Source organism: Amphiprion ocellaris, chromosome 19, assembly GCF_022539595.1.
Source record: "Amphiprion ocellaris isolate individual 3 ecotype Okinawa chromosome 19, ASM2253959v1, whole genome shotgun sequence".
NCBI classification, from domain to species: domain Eukaryota; kingdom Metazoa; phylum Chordata; class Actinopteri; family Pomacentridae; genus Amphiprion; species Amphiprion ocellaris.
In genome coordinates, this window is record NC_072784.1 from 5,594,009 (window position 1) to 5,611,355 (window position 17,347).

The 17,347-nt window shown below is 37.8% G+C and overlaps 2 protein-coding genes and 1 non-coding gene across 3 annotated transcripts; all 3 read left to right on the forward strand.

Annotated features, from left to right (window-relative positions):
* The first annotated feature begins 235 nt into the window (after positions 1-235).
* kri1 (KRI1 homolog) lies at positions 236-8,576 on the forward strand. The gene is made up of 18 exons (XM_023266960.3): positions 236-420; positions 544-620; positions 725-827; positions 914-1,013; positions 2,495-2,549; positions 2,635-2,684; positions 2,761-2,875; positions 2,951-3,028; positions 3,124-3,233; positions 3,323-3,551; positions 3,658-3,828; positions 5,137-5,212; positions 5,362-5,471; positions 5,590-5,752; positions 5,833-5,963; positions 7,437-7,501; positions 7,584-7,679; positions 7,772-8,576. Exons 1-18 carry the CDS (start codon positions 336-338, stop codon positions 8,250-8,252), a joined length of 2,295 nt encoding a protein of 764 aa, XP_023122728.2. The 5' UTR covers positions 236-335; the 3' UTR covers positions 8,253-8,576.
* LOC111566412 (Z30 small nucleolar RNA) lies at positions 7,258-7,356 on the forward strand. The gene has a single exon (XR_002745990.1). It is a non-coding gene; the product is annotated as a Z30 small nucleolar RNA (small nucleolar RNA).
* Positions 8,577-9,994: 1,418 nt separating the features above from the next.
* spc24 (SPC24 component of NDC80 kinetochore complex) lies at positions 9,995-15,943 on the forward strand. The gene is made up of 6 exons (XM_023266991.3): positions 9,995-10,075; positions 11,770-11,945; positions 12,350-12,494; positions 12,592-12,696; positions 13,390-13,466; positions 15,718-15,943. The coding sequence occupies exons 1-6, from the start codon at positions 9,996-9,998 to the stop codon at positions 15,822-15,824; spliced, it is 690 nt and encodes a 229-aa protein (XP_023122759.1). The 5' UTR covers position 9,995; the 3' UTR covers positions 15,825-15,943.
* The last annotated feature ends 1,404 nt before the right edge of the window (positions 15,944-17,347 follow it).

Consider the following 17,347-nt stretch of genomic DNA (forward strand, 5'->3'; position numbering starts at 1 on the left):
CCATCATAAACATAGAAAGACAATATAGAAAAGCAAAAGATTTAAAAAGCCCAAACAGATTTTTAAAAAAAATAATGATATGAGAAAGTTATGAATGTAAAAAGCAACATTAGTGACTCGAAACACGACAGAATTTACAGCAGATTATAATTTAATGAGAAAATTAAATCACGTCGCCCCCTGCTGGTCAAATGACGTCATGTCCGATTTGTACACCGGAAACCACGTGGTTCATCAGTGAACATGCGCGTCCAGCAGCAGGGATTATTTCTGTACTCTGCTGTAAACCTGTGATATATAGAGAACATAAAGCGGCTTGTTTCAGTAAAAAAAATATGTCAGGAAAGTCGGAACTGAAAATCAACTCTCAGTTCGCGCAGAAATATGACAAATACCGACAGAAAGAGGAGCTGCAGAGACGTAAGTGTCACCGTTAACTAGCGTCATGCTAACTAGCCAACGTGGGAAAGTGCAGCCACCAACAGTGTTGCTTTTTTCTTTTCTTTGCGATATGTGACTTTAATGTGTGTTTTCTTTGTGCAGTGAAGGATCGATACGGAGATCGAGATGATGACAGTGACTCTGAGTCGTCTGAGTCCAGCTCTGATGACAGCGAAGTGGTTAGCATCTCCTGTTTCCACATCACAACACAGTAACACAGTTATATCAGTGACACGTCACACACATCAGTGTTTGATCTGTCTTTTATTTCACCCCCTCTCAGGAACTGGACCCTGAAGTTGAGAGGGATTTTTACAGAACATTGTCACTGTTGAAGAAGAAAGACCCCAAGATCTATGAGAAAGATGCCAAGTTCTACACAGAAGGTGAGTGTGGAATCTAATCGCTGGTTTTGCGCTCATAGTTTTGTTAATCTTTTTTATAATCAAGTGGTTTGATGTGTTGTTTTCAGAAGCATCCACCAGTGATGCGAAGCCTTCAACCTCGAAGAAAGCAGTAAAGCCCATGTATCTGAAGGACTATGAACGTAAAGTGATACTGGAAAAGGAAGGGTGAGTGAGCATGTGTTTGGTAAAGTATTTTAACAAATAAATAGGAACAACTACTGATCACATGTTGTTGACAGGGCAGGGAAACCCAGTTTTTTAATATAAAAAAATTGCCTGAGGAGATGAGGCTTGCGGAGTCAGTAATTTCTTTTAAGTCACTTCTGAAAACCCACTTTTACAACCTTGCTTTTATGTAAGATTTACTTTTAGCTTTAATTTGTTTCAGTGTTTTATTTTGTATTGTGTCCTGTTTATTTTAGATGTTCTCTGTTGTTTACTTTTTCTCTGTTTTACTATTTTACTTTTAACTGTCTGGTTCTTTGGTGTGATGTTGCCTCTCAAATTTTTTAATTCTCTGACTTTTTTTGATTTTTAATTTCTAACTTTTAACCCTCAATCTTATTCTTAAATGTTTGAACTGCCTAGTTCCTTTTTTTGTTTTGATTACTAATCTAGCTAATAATTCATATAATTTATTATAATTTTTACTATTTATTTTAATTGACTGCTCTGACTTGTCTCCTCATGTCTTGTTTGATTGTCTGTGTTGCATGTTTTAACTGTCAAAGCACTTTGTGAATGCTGTTCTAAAGGGTGCTATATAAGTAAAATTATTATTAGTAGTAGTAATAGGTAATGGTGTTGTCCCATAACTATGTCCAGTGATAAATCTGCAGCTAAAGCTTTGAGTGGAACTGTCTGCCCATGAATACCACCTCTAACCCTCACTGGGTTTAAACTGCACTGTCAGTGGTTTTACAAACTCTCAGTGTCCTCCTACTGAAACAGTCCTGCTTTTGTTTCAGTAAATATTGAACTTAAGCTTGCCTTTAAAAAAAATAAATATTGCAAATCAAATTGTAATATCTGTCTGTAAAGTTTCAATTAGATATTTTCCATAAATTGCCCAGCCGTATTATTAATACTTACAGAAGTAACAGCAATGGTCATATTCTTAGGCCTTAAGCCAGATTGAAAAAATAGAGTTTGTTTGAAATAGACGGCAAAAAATGATCTCAGTTGTTTATCTACAAATGTAATGTCAAGATTGTTTTGAAAGTGGATGATAATTGTTTATTTTTCTGCTACATTTATGAAGAGCAAGAACGTACCCAGTATGAAGCTAAGATTGAAAGTAGGAGTGATATATTCATGGATTCAGACGTGGAAATAAAAACAAGGATCTGTTCCATTCAGTTCAATTCAAATTAGTTTTACTTATATAGCATCAGTTCACAACATAAATTATTTCAGAGCGTTTTACATCGTAAAGTCCATAAACCAAGCAAATGCAAAGATTCCCATTGCGCAGCTCTTTAGTGATAGTGGGAAGAAAAAAACTCTCTTTTAACAGAAACAAACTCCGAAAGAACTATACAGATGGAATAAATGGTATAATATGACAGGTGGAGCAGCCGATGTAAACTGCACTGAGAAAGGAAAGATGTGCCTCAATGCTGAGCAATTTTGCTTTCATTTTACAGCAAATATGAAGATGATGATGACAGTGATGACGAGGAAGCTGCCAGGAGAAGAGAGGTAGACAAAGTTACCAAATAATTAGTTCCTTTTAGAAATCACTGGTAGCATCTGCTTCATTAATAACATTTGTTTTCCTTTAAAGAGAGCAGCCTCTCCGAGCTACATGCAGGAGCAGAGGGAGCTGAAGGAAAGGTAAGATGAGACATTCTGCAGGTGTCATGCAGACGTACCTGTAAACTGTTTATGGAAATCAAAAACCTCTGTGCAGCTTCCGGAAGTTCATCCAGGACAGTGATGATGATGATGATGCTGCTGACGAAGGCGGTGAGGGAGGAGGAGCAACCCAGCTGCTGACCAGGAGAATCAAAACACAGGAAGAAAAGGTTAGAAGCTGCTACCAGCTGCTCCTCATTTGGAGTTTTACAGGTTGAAATGAACTTGTCTGTGTGTGTTTGCAGGATAAAGAAGAGGCAGATTATGTGGACTGGCTGAAGGGTCAGGCTGAGCTGGAGGGTCCGGATGAAGTGAAGGACATGGTGAGTGTATATTTAGATTGGAGGGAGTGCTGGAAATTAAATATGGATGAAAGAAAATACTGTGCTAATAATGAGACTGATTTGTGTCGAGACAGAAATACTTGAGAGACTACTGGAATGACCCGGAGCTGGATGAGAAGGAGTGTTTCCTGAGAGATTATGTGCTAAACAAAGGCTACCTGGATGAAGACGAGGATGATGAACGGTATGTTGCTGAAGAAGTAAAGAAATATAAGAAAGCTGTAGCATTCATATCGTCCCTGCTTTGACACCACATGTTCTGGCTGCTTTCAGGATCCCAACCTACGACGAGGTGGTCCAGGATGATGTGGAGGATTCTGAGGAGGAGGGGGAGTCCTTCTTGGAGCGTCAGGAAGACTTTGAGAGAAGCTACAACTTCCGCTTCGAAGAACCCGACTCTCAGCAGGTCAAGACGTATCCCCGCAACATCGCCACGTCTGTACGCTCAAAGGATGACCGCAGAAAACGCAAAAGGGAGGAAATAAAAGAAAGGAAGCAAAAGGTGGGCATGGTGTTTAAAAAAGTTTAACCAAGCCAAACTCATATACTTTTTCTGCTTCTTTCATTCATTATCCTAATATGAACGTCTGTCCCAATGAATATTTCAGGAGAAAGAACAGAAGCAGGAGCAGCTGAAGCAGCTGAAGAACCTGAAGAGAAATGAGATCATGGAGAAGCTGAAGATGCTCCAGGAGCTGACGGGCAACGAGCAGCTGGCTTTTAGTCAAGCTGACTTGGACGGAGACTTCGATCCGAAACAACACGACCAGCTAATGCAGGTCAGTATACATACAATAGTGAAACATACAACAACACGCAGTTAGGATTTTTGTGCAATTTGCCCCTAGTGTGCTTTTGTGATGGAATAACAGCTAAACCCTTCCCAAAAAGTAATTCTCAAGTCCCGGCTTAGTAACCCTAGTTACAACACAGAGCTGCGCCAGAAAGCAAGTTTGACTAAACCTAAAACTCCAGTCAGTGATTGTCTATTATCAAGGAAGGATGTGAACAAGTCCTCTATCTTGGATTGTGTCAGTTTATCCATAAACATCTTCCACTGTGTCAAAGATCATCCATTTCTTCCTTTTAATAATGAACTTTCCCTGAATCCAAGCAGATAGGTCACATTTTCCATAGAATAATTTCTTCTATAATTTGCTCTGTAGTACAGGGGGTCCTCGGTTTACGACGTCCTCAACCTACGGCGTTTCGTCGTTACGTCGGAACTGGTTATGTGGAACTAGTTTGCAAGCAGAACAGATGAATACGTCGTCATGCGACACTATTAGACAGCTTTGTCTCACCACCTTGGATTGTGCTACAATCGCTAAATTTTTGCCCTTCATTATAACTTCCAACCATAAGTCAGACTTTTCTGATGGCAGTGCTTTGAAGAAAAGGAAAGCTGTCTCCATGGAAGTGAAATTTACACTCCGCACTGTAAATATATATTACATTGCACTATTGACACGTTCTGTATTACTTTTGCTTATTTCTATGTGTATATATATATATATGTGTGTGTGTGTGTATGTATATGTGTATATATATATATATATATATATATATATATATATATATATATATATATACATATACATACACACACACACACACACACACACACACACACACACACACACACACACACACATAGCCTAATTAGCTGGCCTATTACAGCTGATAAGATCTGCCGTTGTCATATGACTTTGCTAAGAAAAGGAAAAATAAATGTCTGGAAATGAGAAGTTTGCTTTTGTGTAGCTCTGACTAAAATAAAAGATCAATTCTTTCACAAATTACTGCTACTTTCAGGGAGAAATGTGCCTCATTTATCACTGCACTGCTACCTGCATATGTGCAACACCAGAACAGAGCTTGACACTCGCAGCAACAGTATCTAAGGGGAGGCGGAGCTAAACACGCTGTCAGTTATTATCTGATTGGCTGTTGTTGTTTTCCAGCTGCATTGCGTTGGGTTGATTACTTTGAGTGCAGCTGCTTCCCATTTGAGAAATCCAGCATTTCAACCAGCAGAAAGCAAACTGTAGTCACAGTTAAATTGACCAGCGGTTTGTGTTTGGCAGAAATATTTTGGAGATGAGTACTACGGAGAAGAAGAAGGAGAGAAGCCTCAGTTTGAGGACGATGATGAACTGGAGGGTAAGCTGAGGCAGCATTGAATGTGTCTGTTTTATCTGAATGCAGAAGTAATGCAGATGATCTCATGGGATTCGGATCCCTTCATAGCAACAGGAATTATACTGTAAATGTTTCTGATGGTGCAACCCACGGCTATTTGTTTGTTCCAGAGCACTGGAACTGGGACACTTGGACAGGAGAGGGGCGAGAGGAGGAGTACGGTGAGGAGGAAGAGGAGTATGATGCTGATGAGCCTCACTGCAACGATGAAAACTTCATTGTGAGCAAACTAAGTTTTACCAAAATCATTTGATTCTCTTACGAAGGTCGATTGGATGATATTTCTTTCATTTCATCCTGATTTAACCGTCCTCTTTCTGTAAATTCTGCTTCTGCAGATGGATGCTGACTTTGACCCCAGCCAGCAAACTGCCTCCAAGAAGAAGAAGAAAAAGGAGAGGAAGAAGATGAAGAAAGAGGACATGCCACAGATGGGCAAAAGGAAGAAGAAGTCTCACTTTGCGGAGGTCATCACTAAAAACAAGCCTGTATTTGATCCTCGTAAGTGCCAGCGAACATCCTGTGAGTGAAACTTGAATGATGGGTTGTAGTTAATTACTAACAGACCGTGTGTGTTTCAGAGGAGAAGAGCTTTGAGCAGTACCTGGATGAGTACTATAAGCTGGACTACGAGGACATCATCGATGATCTTCCATGCAGGTTCCGCTACAGGCAGGTTCTGGCCAACGACTTCGGTCTGACCACTGATGAGGTGAGAAGTGGAGCATTTTCTGCTCCCAATAACTGATGGTTCACTGTAACCTGCACCTCTTAGCTGTTTGGGCTTCACCTACGAAACATTTACACACAAGACATGTTTACAATACTGTTGGCTATACAACATTTATCAACCTGAGTAATGTCATGTTTAGTGTGAGTTGGCTAAAAAGCCTGGTTTATGACCATTTTAAGTGTTTTTTTTTTCTTTTTGTTTAAAGAGGGCTTACATGTTCACATAAAGCTAATACAGGAGGTTGTCAGTTTATGACGTCCTCGACTTGCGTCATTTTGCTGTTACGTCGGAACTGATTACGGGCCGGTCCTTGGTTTAACATGCATCGTTGCGTCAGAACTGGTTTAGTGAAACTAGTTGGTTACATACAGTATTCAGTATAAGACGGTTTTGTTTACATTTTCCGCCACATTGGATTATACTACATTTGCTAACTTCATTATGGCTCCCAAGCGTAAGTCAGACTTAGAGTTTACGTTTTCACCAGTTTTTTCCTACCGGGTTGTGTTTCAGTGTGAGCTAATGACCGTTAGTTGTTACTGTAGTTGTATGAATACCGTAAACTGATCAATATCATGATGCATGTAACGGCTTTGTTTACATTTTCTGCACACACTGCAGCTTTTCACACCCCTAACCGTATTGATTTAAAGATCAAATGTACATTGTTTTTGAGCTTTCAAGTTAAAATCATTAAACAGTAAAATATTTAGTGATTTCAACTTAGTACCTTAATTTAACCTCAGTTTTTAGTCAAGTTATAAAAACTCAAAGATAATTTAAATGTTTTTTTTTTTTTTGTTTTGTTTTGTTTTTTTAGGAGTACTGTACAGTGGTGGAAAAAAATTCAGACACTCCATACACTTAAAGACTTAAAATTGATTGGTTCCATAAAAATAAGAAATTGGGTTATTTTGGTAGAATTTAGTTTTTCTTGTAAATAAAAAAATATATATATTTGTCTAACGCAGCCCCACATTTTGAAGCACAAAAGATTTTTTTTAAAAAAAATGTTTCATTATATTTGAGTGTAAAATTTTAAGGGTGTCTGAAAACTTTTTTTCCCCCCACTGGATTTTATGCAAGTCATTTGTATTTAAATATTTTTGACTTTTTTTTTTTTTTTTTTTTTTTTTTTTTTTTTTAAAAGCTTGACAAGTCCCAAGTTGCTCAGCTGTGATTGGACTGTTACTGTGTGGAGATTTAGTTGGCCTGAACTGTTAATTCTAATGAGCAATAGATGATGCAGGCTGACTGAATGTTTCTAATAATGCTGCTGTGATGAGCGTTGTGGTGACTGATCTGGTATTGCTTCCCTCCGGGGACAGCTCTGACCAGGGAATGATCTCCGCTTAATCTTCTCTCTGAGCAGACCACACGGTGATCAGACGACGCAGCAGCAGTGAATGTAGTTTCTCCGACCAACTAACGACCGACTGCTTCTTCCCACAGATTTTAAACGCTAACGACGGTGAATTGAACCGCTGGTCCTCTCTGAAGAAGACGTGCATGTTCAGGTATGGGCTCTTAAAGTGGCTCAAGTGTTGCATCTGTTTATCTAAAGCTGTTTTACTACACTTACTCTCTTTGTTCTTTCAGATCTGAGAAAGAAGAGATGAGTGATTTAAGGAACTACAAAATAAAAGCACAGAATGAAAGGAAGAAGAAAGAAATCCTGAGCTCTGTTTATTCTGAGTGAGTGTGACAAATGGCACATAATTTATATCGGAGGTATCACTCCTGCATCAATATGTGACAATTTATCTGTTTTTTTTTTTAACCTACAGAGAAGCTAAAGACCTGACAGAGGCTAAGACCAAGGTGGGGAAGAAGCGAAGGGATCGTCTGAAGAACGCCGAGAAGCAAGGAACAGGAGCAGAAGATGACGAAGTCTCCACGATGGAGTCTGCAGAAGAGATGCTTGGCCAGTCTCTTCAGGAGGCAGAGGATGACACGGAGGAGAAGGACGAGGAGTTCCTGATTCCAAAGAAAAGGATTAAACAGGAGGAGGTACCCGAGATTTCTGCAGAGGAGGCAGCAGATCAGCCGGATGAAGTGAAAAACAGGACTGAAAGGCCAAAATGGCCCAAAAAGAACCACAAGCGTTCACAAGGTGGAAGCACCGGGGTGACAATAGGTGGCCGGGAGTTCAGTAGACAGAGACTGAAGGCTTACGGTCTGAACCCCAAGAGACTGTACTTCAGACAGCTGGGCAGACAGAAACGGAAAGCACAGGAGAGGAAAGAAAAGCAGAAAAACAAGGAGTGATGATGCCTGTCACTGATCCTCTCTGATTACTGGCAACAGTACAGTGTTTTTTCTTTTTCTTTTAATGGTCCAAGAGTTAAACAGAATGGATGGTTCACTTTTGTCCTCCATATTGACTTTTTGATTTTAAAATAAAGCACATGAATTAGATATTATTGAATATTGGTTACAGTTTGCTTTTAATAGCCCTCGTATAGCATATTTGTGTGGCACATTTCAAAGTGCAAATTGTGACCTAAGATGAGGGTAAAATTTTACATCTTTTGATACTGTGGCATTTCTGACAGTTTGTACAATAAAGATGCTTATATTCACATGTTAAAAGCATATTTTGTCATTTCCTTCAAAATATTTCAGGATATGACATCTTTTAACCCTCCTGTTGTCCTGGGGTCGTTTTGACTCCAAAAAAATCTTTTGCAGTTGTATGTTCATGTAAACAAGGTCTATTTGGCCCTAAATTCAAAATGAAGGGTAAAATTTGTGGTAATGGGTTGGACTGATGTAAGACTAGAGGTGCAACACAGATTTGATAATTTATACTATATGCATCAAATCAAATCAGGTGAGGTCATTTTTGACCTCAGAGGACAAAAGATGTATGGCAACTGGGAGGGCATTATGAGGGTAAGCAAGTAGGATGTCTTTTTTTACTCATGTACATAGTTTTAAAGTAGATGAATGGCATGAATCCGACGTGTAATTATTTCCTGGCTAGATAAAAGTAGTTACATAAATCTAAAGAACTTACTATTAATGCGTCCTCTAGTGATGTTGCTGTTCTTGCTTTAGTTTTTCACTTCTATGCAAAACCACATGAATTTTGCTAAAACAATCTGAAAATTTAAAGAAGTTACACGACTGAACATCCCACAATATTTTTCTCATAGTACGCCCAAACACTTGCAATTAGTGAGACCTGAATGTAGTGACTTATACATGTGACTTGCAGCTCTACGTGGTTAAAAATATATTTATGGAGGTTCACATTGATATAATCAAAGATATATGCAGAGTACTTTACAGATCTTTTAGGGGAAAATGCAGTGTTGCAGCAGTTTACATATCATGAAACAAACAAATGTGCACTTAAAACTTGGAGTATATGATAAAAATCAGTGCAAATTATAACTGAACCTGAAAGATTACTTAGTTTAGAAAGTCTTGTCTTTGTTGTCCCAATTTGAGCCATTTGATTTGCAACAACAGTCAACAATGAAATTCATACTATAAAACAGTACAGTACAATACATAAAAACAGATATAAATAATAAATGTCATCAGGTGTGTTGTCATGACCATATATGGAGCCTACAGTGCAAGATTACAAGCCTAAAGCTTATTTAGAAACCTGACAGCTGAGGGAACAAATGATCTGAGGTATCTGTTTGACACTGTTTGGCCCTCTTAGGGAAGGTAGGGAAGGACTTAATATGCAAAGTTCTCAGAAGATAATTCCTTGCACAGAGGGCAGTCACTGTACAGCATTATTGCAGTGAGTAGGAATGACTTTCTGGCGTCTCGAACTGATAAAGCCGCACGAGAGTGAATAAAATGAAATGTCCATTATGTTAAGCAGTTTGTGAGAGTGTCCACTAATTTTATAGTGGGGTAAATGTCACTTAGGAAATGGAAGGATTATTAAGTAACTTAGATTTGTTTAGGATTGTTCCAGTAATGGGGATTTACTGTAATTTAAAAAAAAAGCCCATGCATGACTCCAGCAGGGGGCGGTAAGAACACATGTCCGCCAACCACCACCGAAGAAGAAAAGAAGCGGCGGGCTCCGTTACTGGATTTGAATCACGGAAGAGAACATCCCGGTAGGTGTTTTTTCCTCAATGTGACCAAAACTTGCTTAATTTCTCCTATAAACTATTCTTACTAGCCAAATATTGACTCATGGATATTTTTTAAGTCTCGTTTTGTGTGCCTGTACCGTTTTGCTACACAATAGCTCGCTACTTAGCTAACGTTTAGCTACAACTCGATGTAAACAAAAACACACCCAGGTTTTTCGGCACTTTGGCTCATGTGGATCTTATCTCTCTATATTTGACTGTTCATTTAAACATTTAGCAACAAGCCTAATGCTGAAAATATTATTCAATTTCTAAAATAAGCTAGTCAAGTACAGTTTTTAAGTAACGGGTTGGTATTTGCCAAGATGCTCAAAAGAGACTATTATTCTCAACGAACCAAATGGTTAGATAAATAAAAAAACGGTGTCTAGTTTGTCCGTTATTCACTTGATATTACAAAACAAATATATTACCGGAACTTAGCTTATTATACAACATTGTTACACTGCTACTACTGTAGAAGAGAAGGCTCTTAATAGTTCTAATATTTGAGTATTCTGTATTTATTCCACTTTTGAAGTTAATCTTGCAAGTTGTCATCCTGTTTTGTTTTTAGCATTTTGTGTTTATTCTGTTTTTGTTGTAGGAAAAAAAAAATCTGACTTACTAGTTGTTAATTGTTGCAGCTGAACTAGCTTTCATAACCTCTCTCAGTCAACCTTCAGTGGAAAACACAAATACAGTCACACACTAATGTTTCATTGGACCGCCTTTAGCTTTGATTACAGCATGCATCCGCTGTGGCATCGTTTCAATAAGCTTCTGCAATGTCACGGCATTTATTTCTGTCCAGAGTTGTGTTAATTTTTCACCAAGATCTTATGTTGATGATGGGAGAGTCAGACTGCTGTGCAAAGTCTTCTCCACAGCATCCCAAAGATTCTCAATGGGGCTGAGGTCTGGACTCTGTGGAGGACAATCCATCTCATGCTCCCTGATCCACTCATTCTCAATGTGAGCTTCATGAATCCTGACATCGTCATCTTGGAGCATGCCCATGCTATCAGGGGAAACAAAAACTCCATTGATGGAATAACCTGAACTCATTCTTTGGGAACATAACGTTGCTGAACCTGACCAACCCCAGATCATAACCCTAACCCCCACAGGCTGGTAGACACTAGCCATGATGAGGGCATCACTTCATCTGCCTCTCTTCTTACTCTGATGCCCCCATCACTCTGGAACAGGGTAAATCTGGACTCATCAGACCACATGACCTTCTTCCATTGCTCCAGAGTCCAATCTTTATGCTACCTAGCAAATTGAAGCCTTTTTTTATGATTAGCTTCACTGATCAGTGGTTTTCTATTGAACATTGCCCTACTTTGTACTGTTGTACAGTTCTTTAACCAATTTATGGAGTTTCAGCAAAGATGTTTTGTTTGCTTGATGCAGGCAATAGTTTGACCCTTCTGAAACAGATTAACATCTTTTCCATGACAACAGGATATGCCTTCCAACATGGTTGTATAAGAAACGAGAAGCTCCTCACTAGGGTTAAATAAGTTGTTGCAGCTGAAACATAATCACCAATGGGAGGCTCTTAATAATTTGCTTCGTTAAATTCTGGTGGTGACTTTTTCTTTTGTCAGTCGGTGTGCATTAATCTCACGTCAGCCTCATTTCAATCTTTTGTGCTTTTTAACTGCCAGTGTCACCACAATGGCTCAAGGTCATAAATTTCAAGACCTGGAGGAGATGGGGCAGGCGTTAGTGACCTACATCAACAGCAGTCAACTTGACCAGCTGAGACGAGTCAAAGACGACCGTCAGGCCCTCAGAGATCAGCAGATAGAGACAACAAAGGTTGTGACACAGATATTAAAAGGTAAGTAATGAGATATTGAATTGTCAGTTTTCTTTAATATCCGGTGCATCACTGTCACATGAAGATGAAATGGAAAATGAACAGTATATGAAGTTTTGTGTACACAGTACTTAGAATAGAATAGAATATCCTTTATTAGTCTCACAAGGGGAAATTTGCAACATCACAGCAGCAAAGTGACAGTAAGAAAAGCAAGAAAACACAAGTATATATTAAAGAGGTGAAGTATACTCACTTTATATGTGATATAAATAAGAAAAAAACAGGGGAACAAGAATACGAAGAACACAAATTAAGAATATTTACATGAGTGAATTGCACTTGGGTTTATTACACATGACAGCTGGCTAACTTCAGACCTAGTCACTGTAATCTTATCTTCAGTGTTCTTCTTTCACCTTCAGATGTGGCTCAGATTGAGGAGAGTGTGGGCCAGAGGCTGCTGGACATGGAGGAGGAGAAGAAGCACAAGGACAAGGAGCTGGAGAACTTGGAGGAGCAGCTGAGGCAGTGCTCAGCCAAAAGCCAGATCACAGACTCAGAACTACAGTATCTTTTATAAATGGAATGGAAGTTAGTGTATTTTTTAAACCCTGCTGTGCTGCATTTATCCTCTCCGTTATTAGTATCCTTAACCCGTGTCCAGGTTTCTCCAGAGAGAGCTGGAGAGTCTGAGACATGCTGAGCACGAGCTCACAACTTTTCAAAGTGAAGTGGATGAAGTCACCACTGAGGTCATTCCTTCAGCTGTGTGAGTATCGTATCATCTGTGATCACTTTGTTACTACTTTCTGGAAGATCCTAACTTTAATTTATGCTGGAACATCAACTTCAGCTTTATTATTTGTCCCTTGAAGGGCGATTTGTTATGCAGCAGCTTACACAAGCGTTCACAATAAACAAACAATAAAAAACAAATGATTGTTTTCCAGCCCCTGTTTCAGGCTAATCTGTGGCTGCCTTCTAAGTTAGCTGATAGCTGTTAGCATAGCCTTAGCCACTGTGAGAGGAGCAAGATTCCTTTTTTGTGGCAACAGCTTGTATTTCTTGTTCAGGTTTTGCAGTCTCTGCTTGAGACATTTCTGAAACAACAGCGTGATGACAGACAGAGAGATCATCAGACCTGAAGTAGCGGATTTAATTGATCAATAATCGGCCAATTAAAATACAGATAACGATAATGGGAAAATGCCAAATATCGTCCACGATAACCAGCCAGGCTGATAATCTGTCCATCTCTTATGCAGAGTAAGTATTAGGTAGCTAGTGAGTGGATTTGTGAGGTGTTTAAGGCCAACTACAATAACTTTAGTCTAAATTTAAAAGTAGAAAGTTTCGGGTCACAGGGGCCTTTATGTCTCGAAGGCATGCTGGAAGTTTGGGTAACAACATACATTTAGGAGTTATATGTAGATTAATGCATTTTTTGAATGTCTCTCAACAGATATGTGGCCCAGTTATACTACCTGATAACCAAGATCAAGTGGGAATACGATACACCACCCAACGTCTTAAAAGGAGGTACGTTTTACTTACTGTTGTTTATGTTGTTAATGTGTAGAGATGGGATATATATATATATAAATAAGATGCTTGGGTAGCAGGTTGATGGCAGTATTCTGGAAGTGTAACCGCACTTCTTGTTCTTTGGTACCTGAAGCATTGTTGATCCAACACCATAACAACTTCTTGTGCTAGGACTTCTGGGGGAAAAAAAAAACACATCAAGAGTCACATGTGGAGATATTTAGAGTCTCAGTCTATGATCAGACAAATTTTAGATGGCTAAAGTCAGAACGCAAACGGTGCCACACAGCATGAACGAAAGGACAAAAGAACACCACAAACTTACTCAAGTAGCTCCAAGACAGACATCTGGTTCTGGTGCTTGGGGTGAGACTGTTTTAGTTGTTACTTTATATTAGCAACATATTGTCAAAATTAAGCCCCACATGCAACGTTCAGTAAGGCTAATGTTATCTTGTTTAATGTCGCAATAGCTCATAATTTGAGCTGGATGGTGCTCATAGCATTAGGAAGTTCTGGTCATTTCAGCTCAGCCTTTCAAAATATAACATTCTACATGTGTGTTAGGGTAGTGTATGAGCAGAACTCTTTAAATAGAAGTTTATGTTGACATTAAGGGATGGCCAATATGTTGTTTGTTTTTTTTTTTTGTTTTTTTTTTCAGAGCTGATGCCGATTATTTATGGTATCACAGGACTGTCATAATAAAAGATAAATCTGTTAAAAAATAAGAAAATAAATATGTAAATATAAAGAGAAGTTAATAAAAAAATAAAAGATAAATCTGTTTAAAAAATAAGAAAATAAATGTCTAAATACAAAGAGGGATAAATTAAATAAAGAGACCTGTTAAAAAAATAAGGAAATAAATGTGTAAATATAAAGAGGAATAAATAAAATAAATAAATCTGTTAAAAATAAGGAAATAAATGTGTAAGTATAAAGACGAATAGATGTTAAAAAATAAATTTTAAAAAAATTTAAATGTAAAGGTAATTTTTGTCTTCTCACCCTGGACAGAAAGCTCCGCCCAAAGCCATTTGATTGACAGCTCAGTCCATCAAGTAAAAGCAAAAGCAAAACGGAAAAACAAAAGGGAAATGCAAAGACAAAATTTACCTTTATATTTCCATATTTTTTAATTATTTTTTTATTTATTCCTCTTTATATTTACACATTTATTTTCTTATTTTTAACAGATTTATTTTTTTATATATTCTTTTATTTATTCCTCTTCGTATTTAGACATTTATTTCCTTATTTGTAAAACAGATTTCTTTTTTATTTCTTTTGTTTATTCCTCTATATTTACACATTTATTTCCTTATTTTTTAACAGATTTATCTGTTGTGATGCCACTCCTGTGATTCCATAGTTATTGGTTATCACAGAGTTTAATACCTGATATTTGGAACCGATTTAACTTTGTCTAAATGTCTGTTCATTTACATTTACATTTACTGAAACAAAAGAGCAAGTTTGACCATTTATTCTTCAGTGTTGATTATAGGTTATTACTTGACGTGTAGCCAATCAAAGGTAGGTGGCTCAAGACCACAGAATGATGGCCAATAGACAGAAGTGGCACATTTTCAAGTTATTTTGTGTGTATTCTTTGTTTTTTTTTTGTTTTTTATCGGGGAATAATTAAAGAAAATAGCGATATTGTTATTGGAGGAAAATGATAAATTTTGAATACAATAATTAATGGGCCTGGCAGATACTTTTTAAAAAGTTTTATACTTTTTAATTCACATTTTTGCAAGTTATTCAGGTTTTGTTTTTTTTTTTTTTTGTCCTATTATTCCTCTATTTCAAAGGGCAGGATGGCTTTGAAAACAGGTACAAGTTAGAATCACCCACAAAGAAAGCATTTCATTTCCTAGGAGCACCATGCCGAATTCAACAGACACAAAAGAGACACTTCTAAATACTCTATGGACTGACTATGATGTGCAAACAAACTACATATAAGAAACTCTCAGGAAACCTCACAAAAAGAACATAAACTACGACTAATTAAATAACTCGAGGATCTATCCTAATAACTCTGTCTCCTAGAAATTATGCTTACATACCAGAGCTGAACTGATAATGAATGTTTTAGGGGCCCGATGTCAAATTTAGGGAGTAAACATTCTGATATTGATATAATATGAAAACAAATTAATTTGACTGATTTGTTAACATGCAACACATGCCTTAATGAGGCTTCAGGTTGTCTGTTTGGTTTCTTCCTTTGCAGTCCACTATGGTGCAGACCTGGCAACCCCCATCAACATCGACACGTCTACAAGATCTCGCTGTGACGTCAGCGACCAGCTGTGGGACTTCGTCAGCACTGATTGGTAGATGAAGGAAAGACATGTAGTCGGAGACGTAGTGTACATTACTTCTGTTTTTCTGTGGATGTTAGTTTTTCTTTTATTATATACGACATCCATGCTGTTATTAAATTTAAATATCTCCGATCTTTGGTTCAATTGTTTTTCTTGAACCCTCCTGTTGTCTTCATTTACGGGCACCAAAAAAATATTGTTTCCTTGTCTGAAAAAAATCCAAAAATTCAGCAAGAAAATTCCCCAAATTTCAGAAAATTTGCAAAACCTTCAGGAAGAAAATTCCAACAATTCCTTAAAAGTTTTCCTTATAAGTTTTTTTTTTTAAATCCCCCAAATTTAGCAAGAAAATTCTTGTAAATATTTTCCAAAGATTAGTAAAAATCTTCAAAAAAAATCCTAAAAATATCTAAAGTGATTACATATATATCAGTAAAACTTCTAATATTTTCTTTGAGAACATTCACATAAAAATCAACCAAAATCCAGCAAAATTCACTGGATTTTGGTTGATTTTTTTTGTGAATGTTCTTAAGAAACATTTTTAACATTTGTTTTTTTCCACCAAAAAATGTTCAAAGATTTCCCAAAAATGTTGAAAATGTGGACATCAGAAGTTTCACTGTGAATTTTTTTTCCCTTTAAAACTTTAAAACGGGTCAATTTTGACCCGCAGGACGACACGAGGGTTAAGGTGTTTCAGCAGCATAGATGAACCAATGTTGCCAACTTGGCGACTTTCTCGCTAAATCTGGCAACTTTCCAAAGCCTCCTGGTGATTTTTTTTGTCAAACGCGACTAGCGACAAATCTAGTGACTTTTTCTGGCGTTTTGGAGACTCTGACATCAGTGGCGGATCTTCCGTGGGAGCAGTGGCCCCCTCTGTGATCTGATTGGCCACCCCATGTGCTCCCATCCCCCCAAAATTTTCTTTGGAAATTTACATTACTGAAACTCTGATTTCCGAGGCTCCTGAACACAACTTCGTTGTCTGACTGCAACTGAATGCACCAATGATGTTATTTTGATCTTTTGATTGTATTTCGTTTGGATCTGAAGAAGCTTTGAAGACGTTTCCTGATGCCGGAGGAGAAGACGAGCAGCTTAGTACCTTTGCGGTAAGAAGACTATGGCCGTTTCTTCTAAGTTTAACTCCAAGATTTTAAATACTTTCATTTACTGCAAATGAATATTTACACCAAATGTCTCACTAATAAGCATTATCAGCCTTAAAAACCCACAAAACACCCGTCTATACTCGACCACACTTAGTACAGTCTGGTTCCCCCTTCTATAAATCTGCTTGGAATCTTCCACTTCCTGTTTGTCAAAGTGACCTTCTACCTGGACAGGTTTTGTTGGAGCTCATGCAACAAACATTTTGGGTAACTGCACTTTAATATGGATGGATGACACTGAATTAGAGTCTGTTTTAATGAGACTGAGTTAAGATGTGTAGCTCTGTCATTAAATAGTAAATTATTTCTCAGAATTCACAGAGAAAAGTCTGAAATGTTTGCTAGGTTAGCGTCCCAC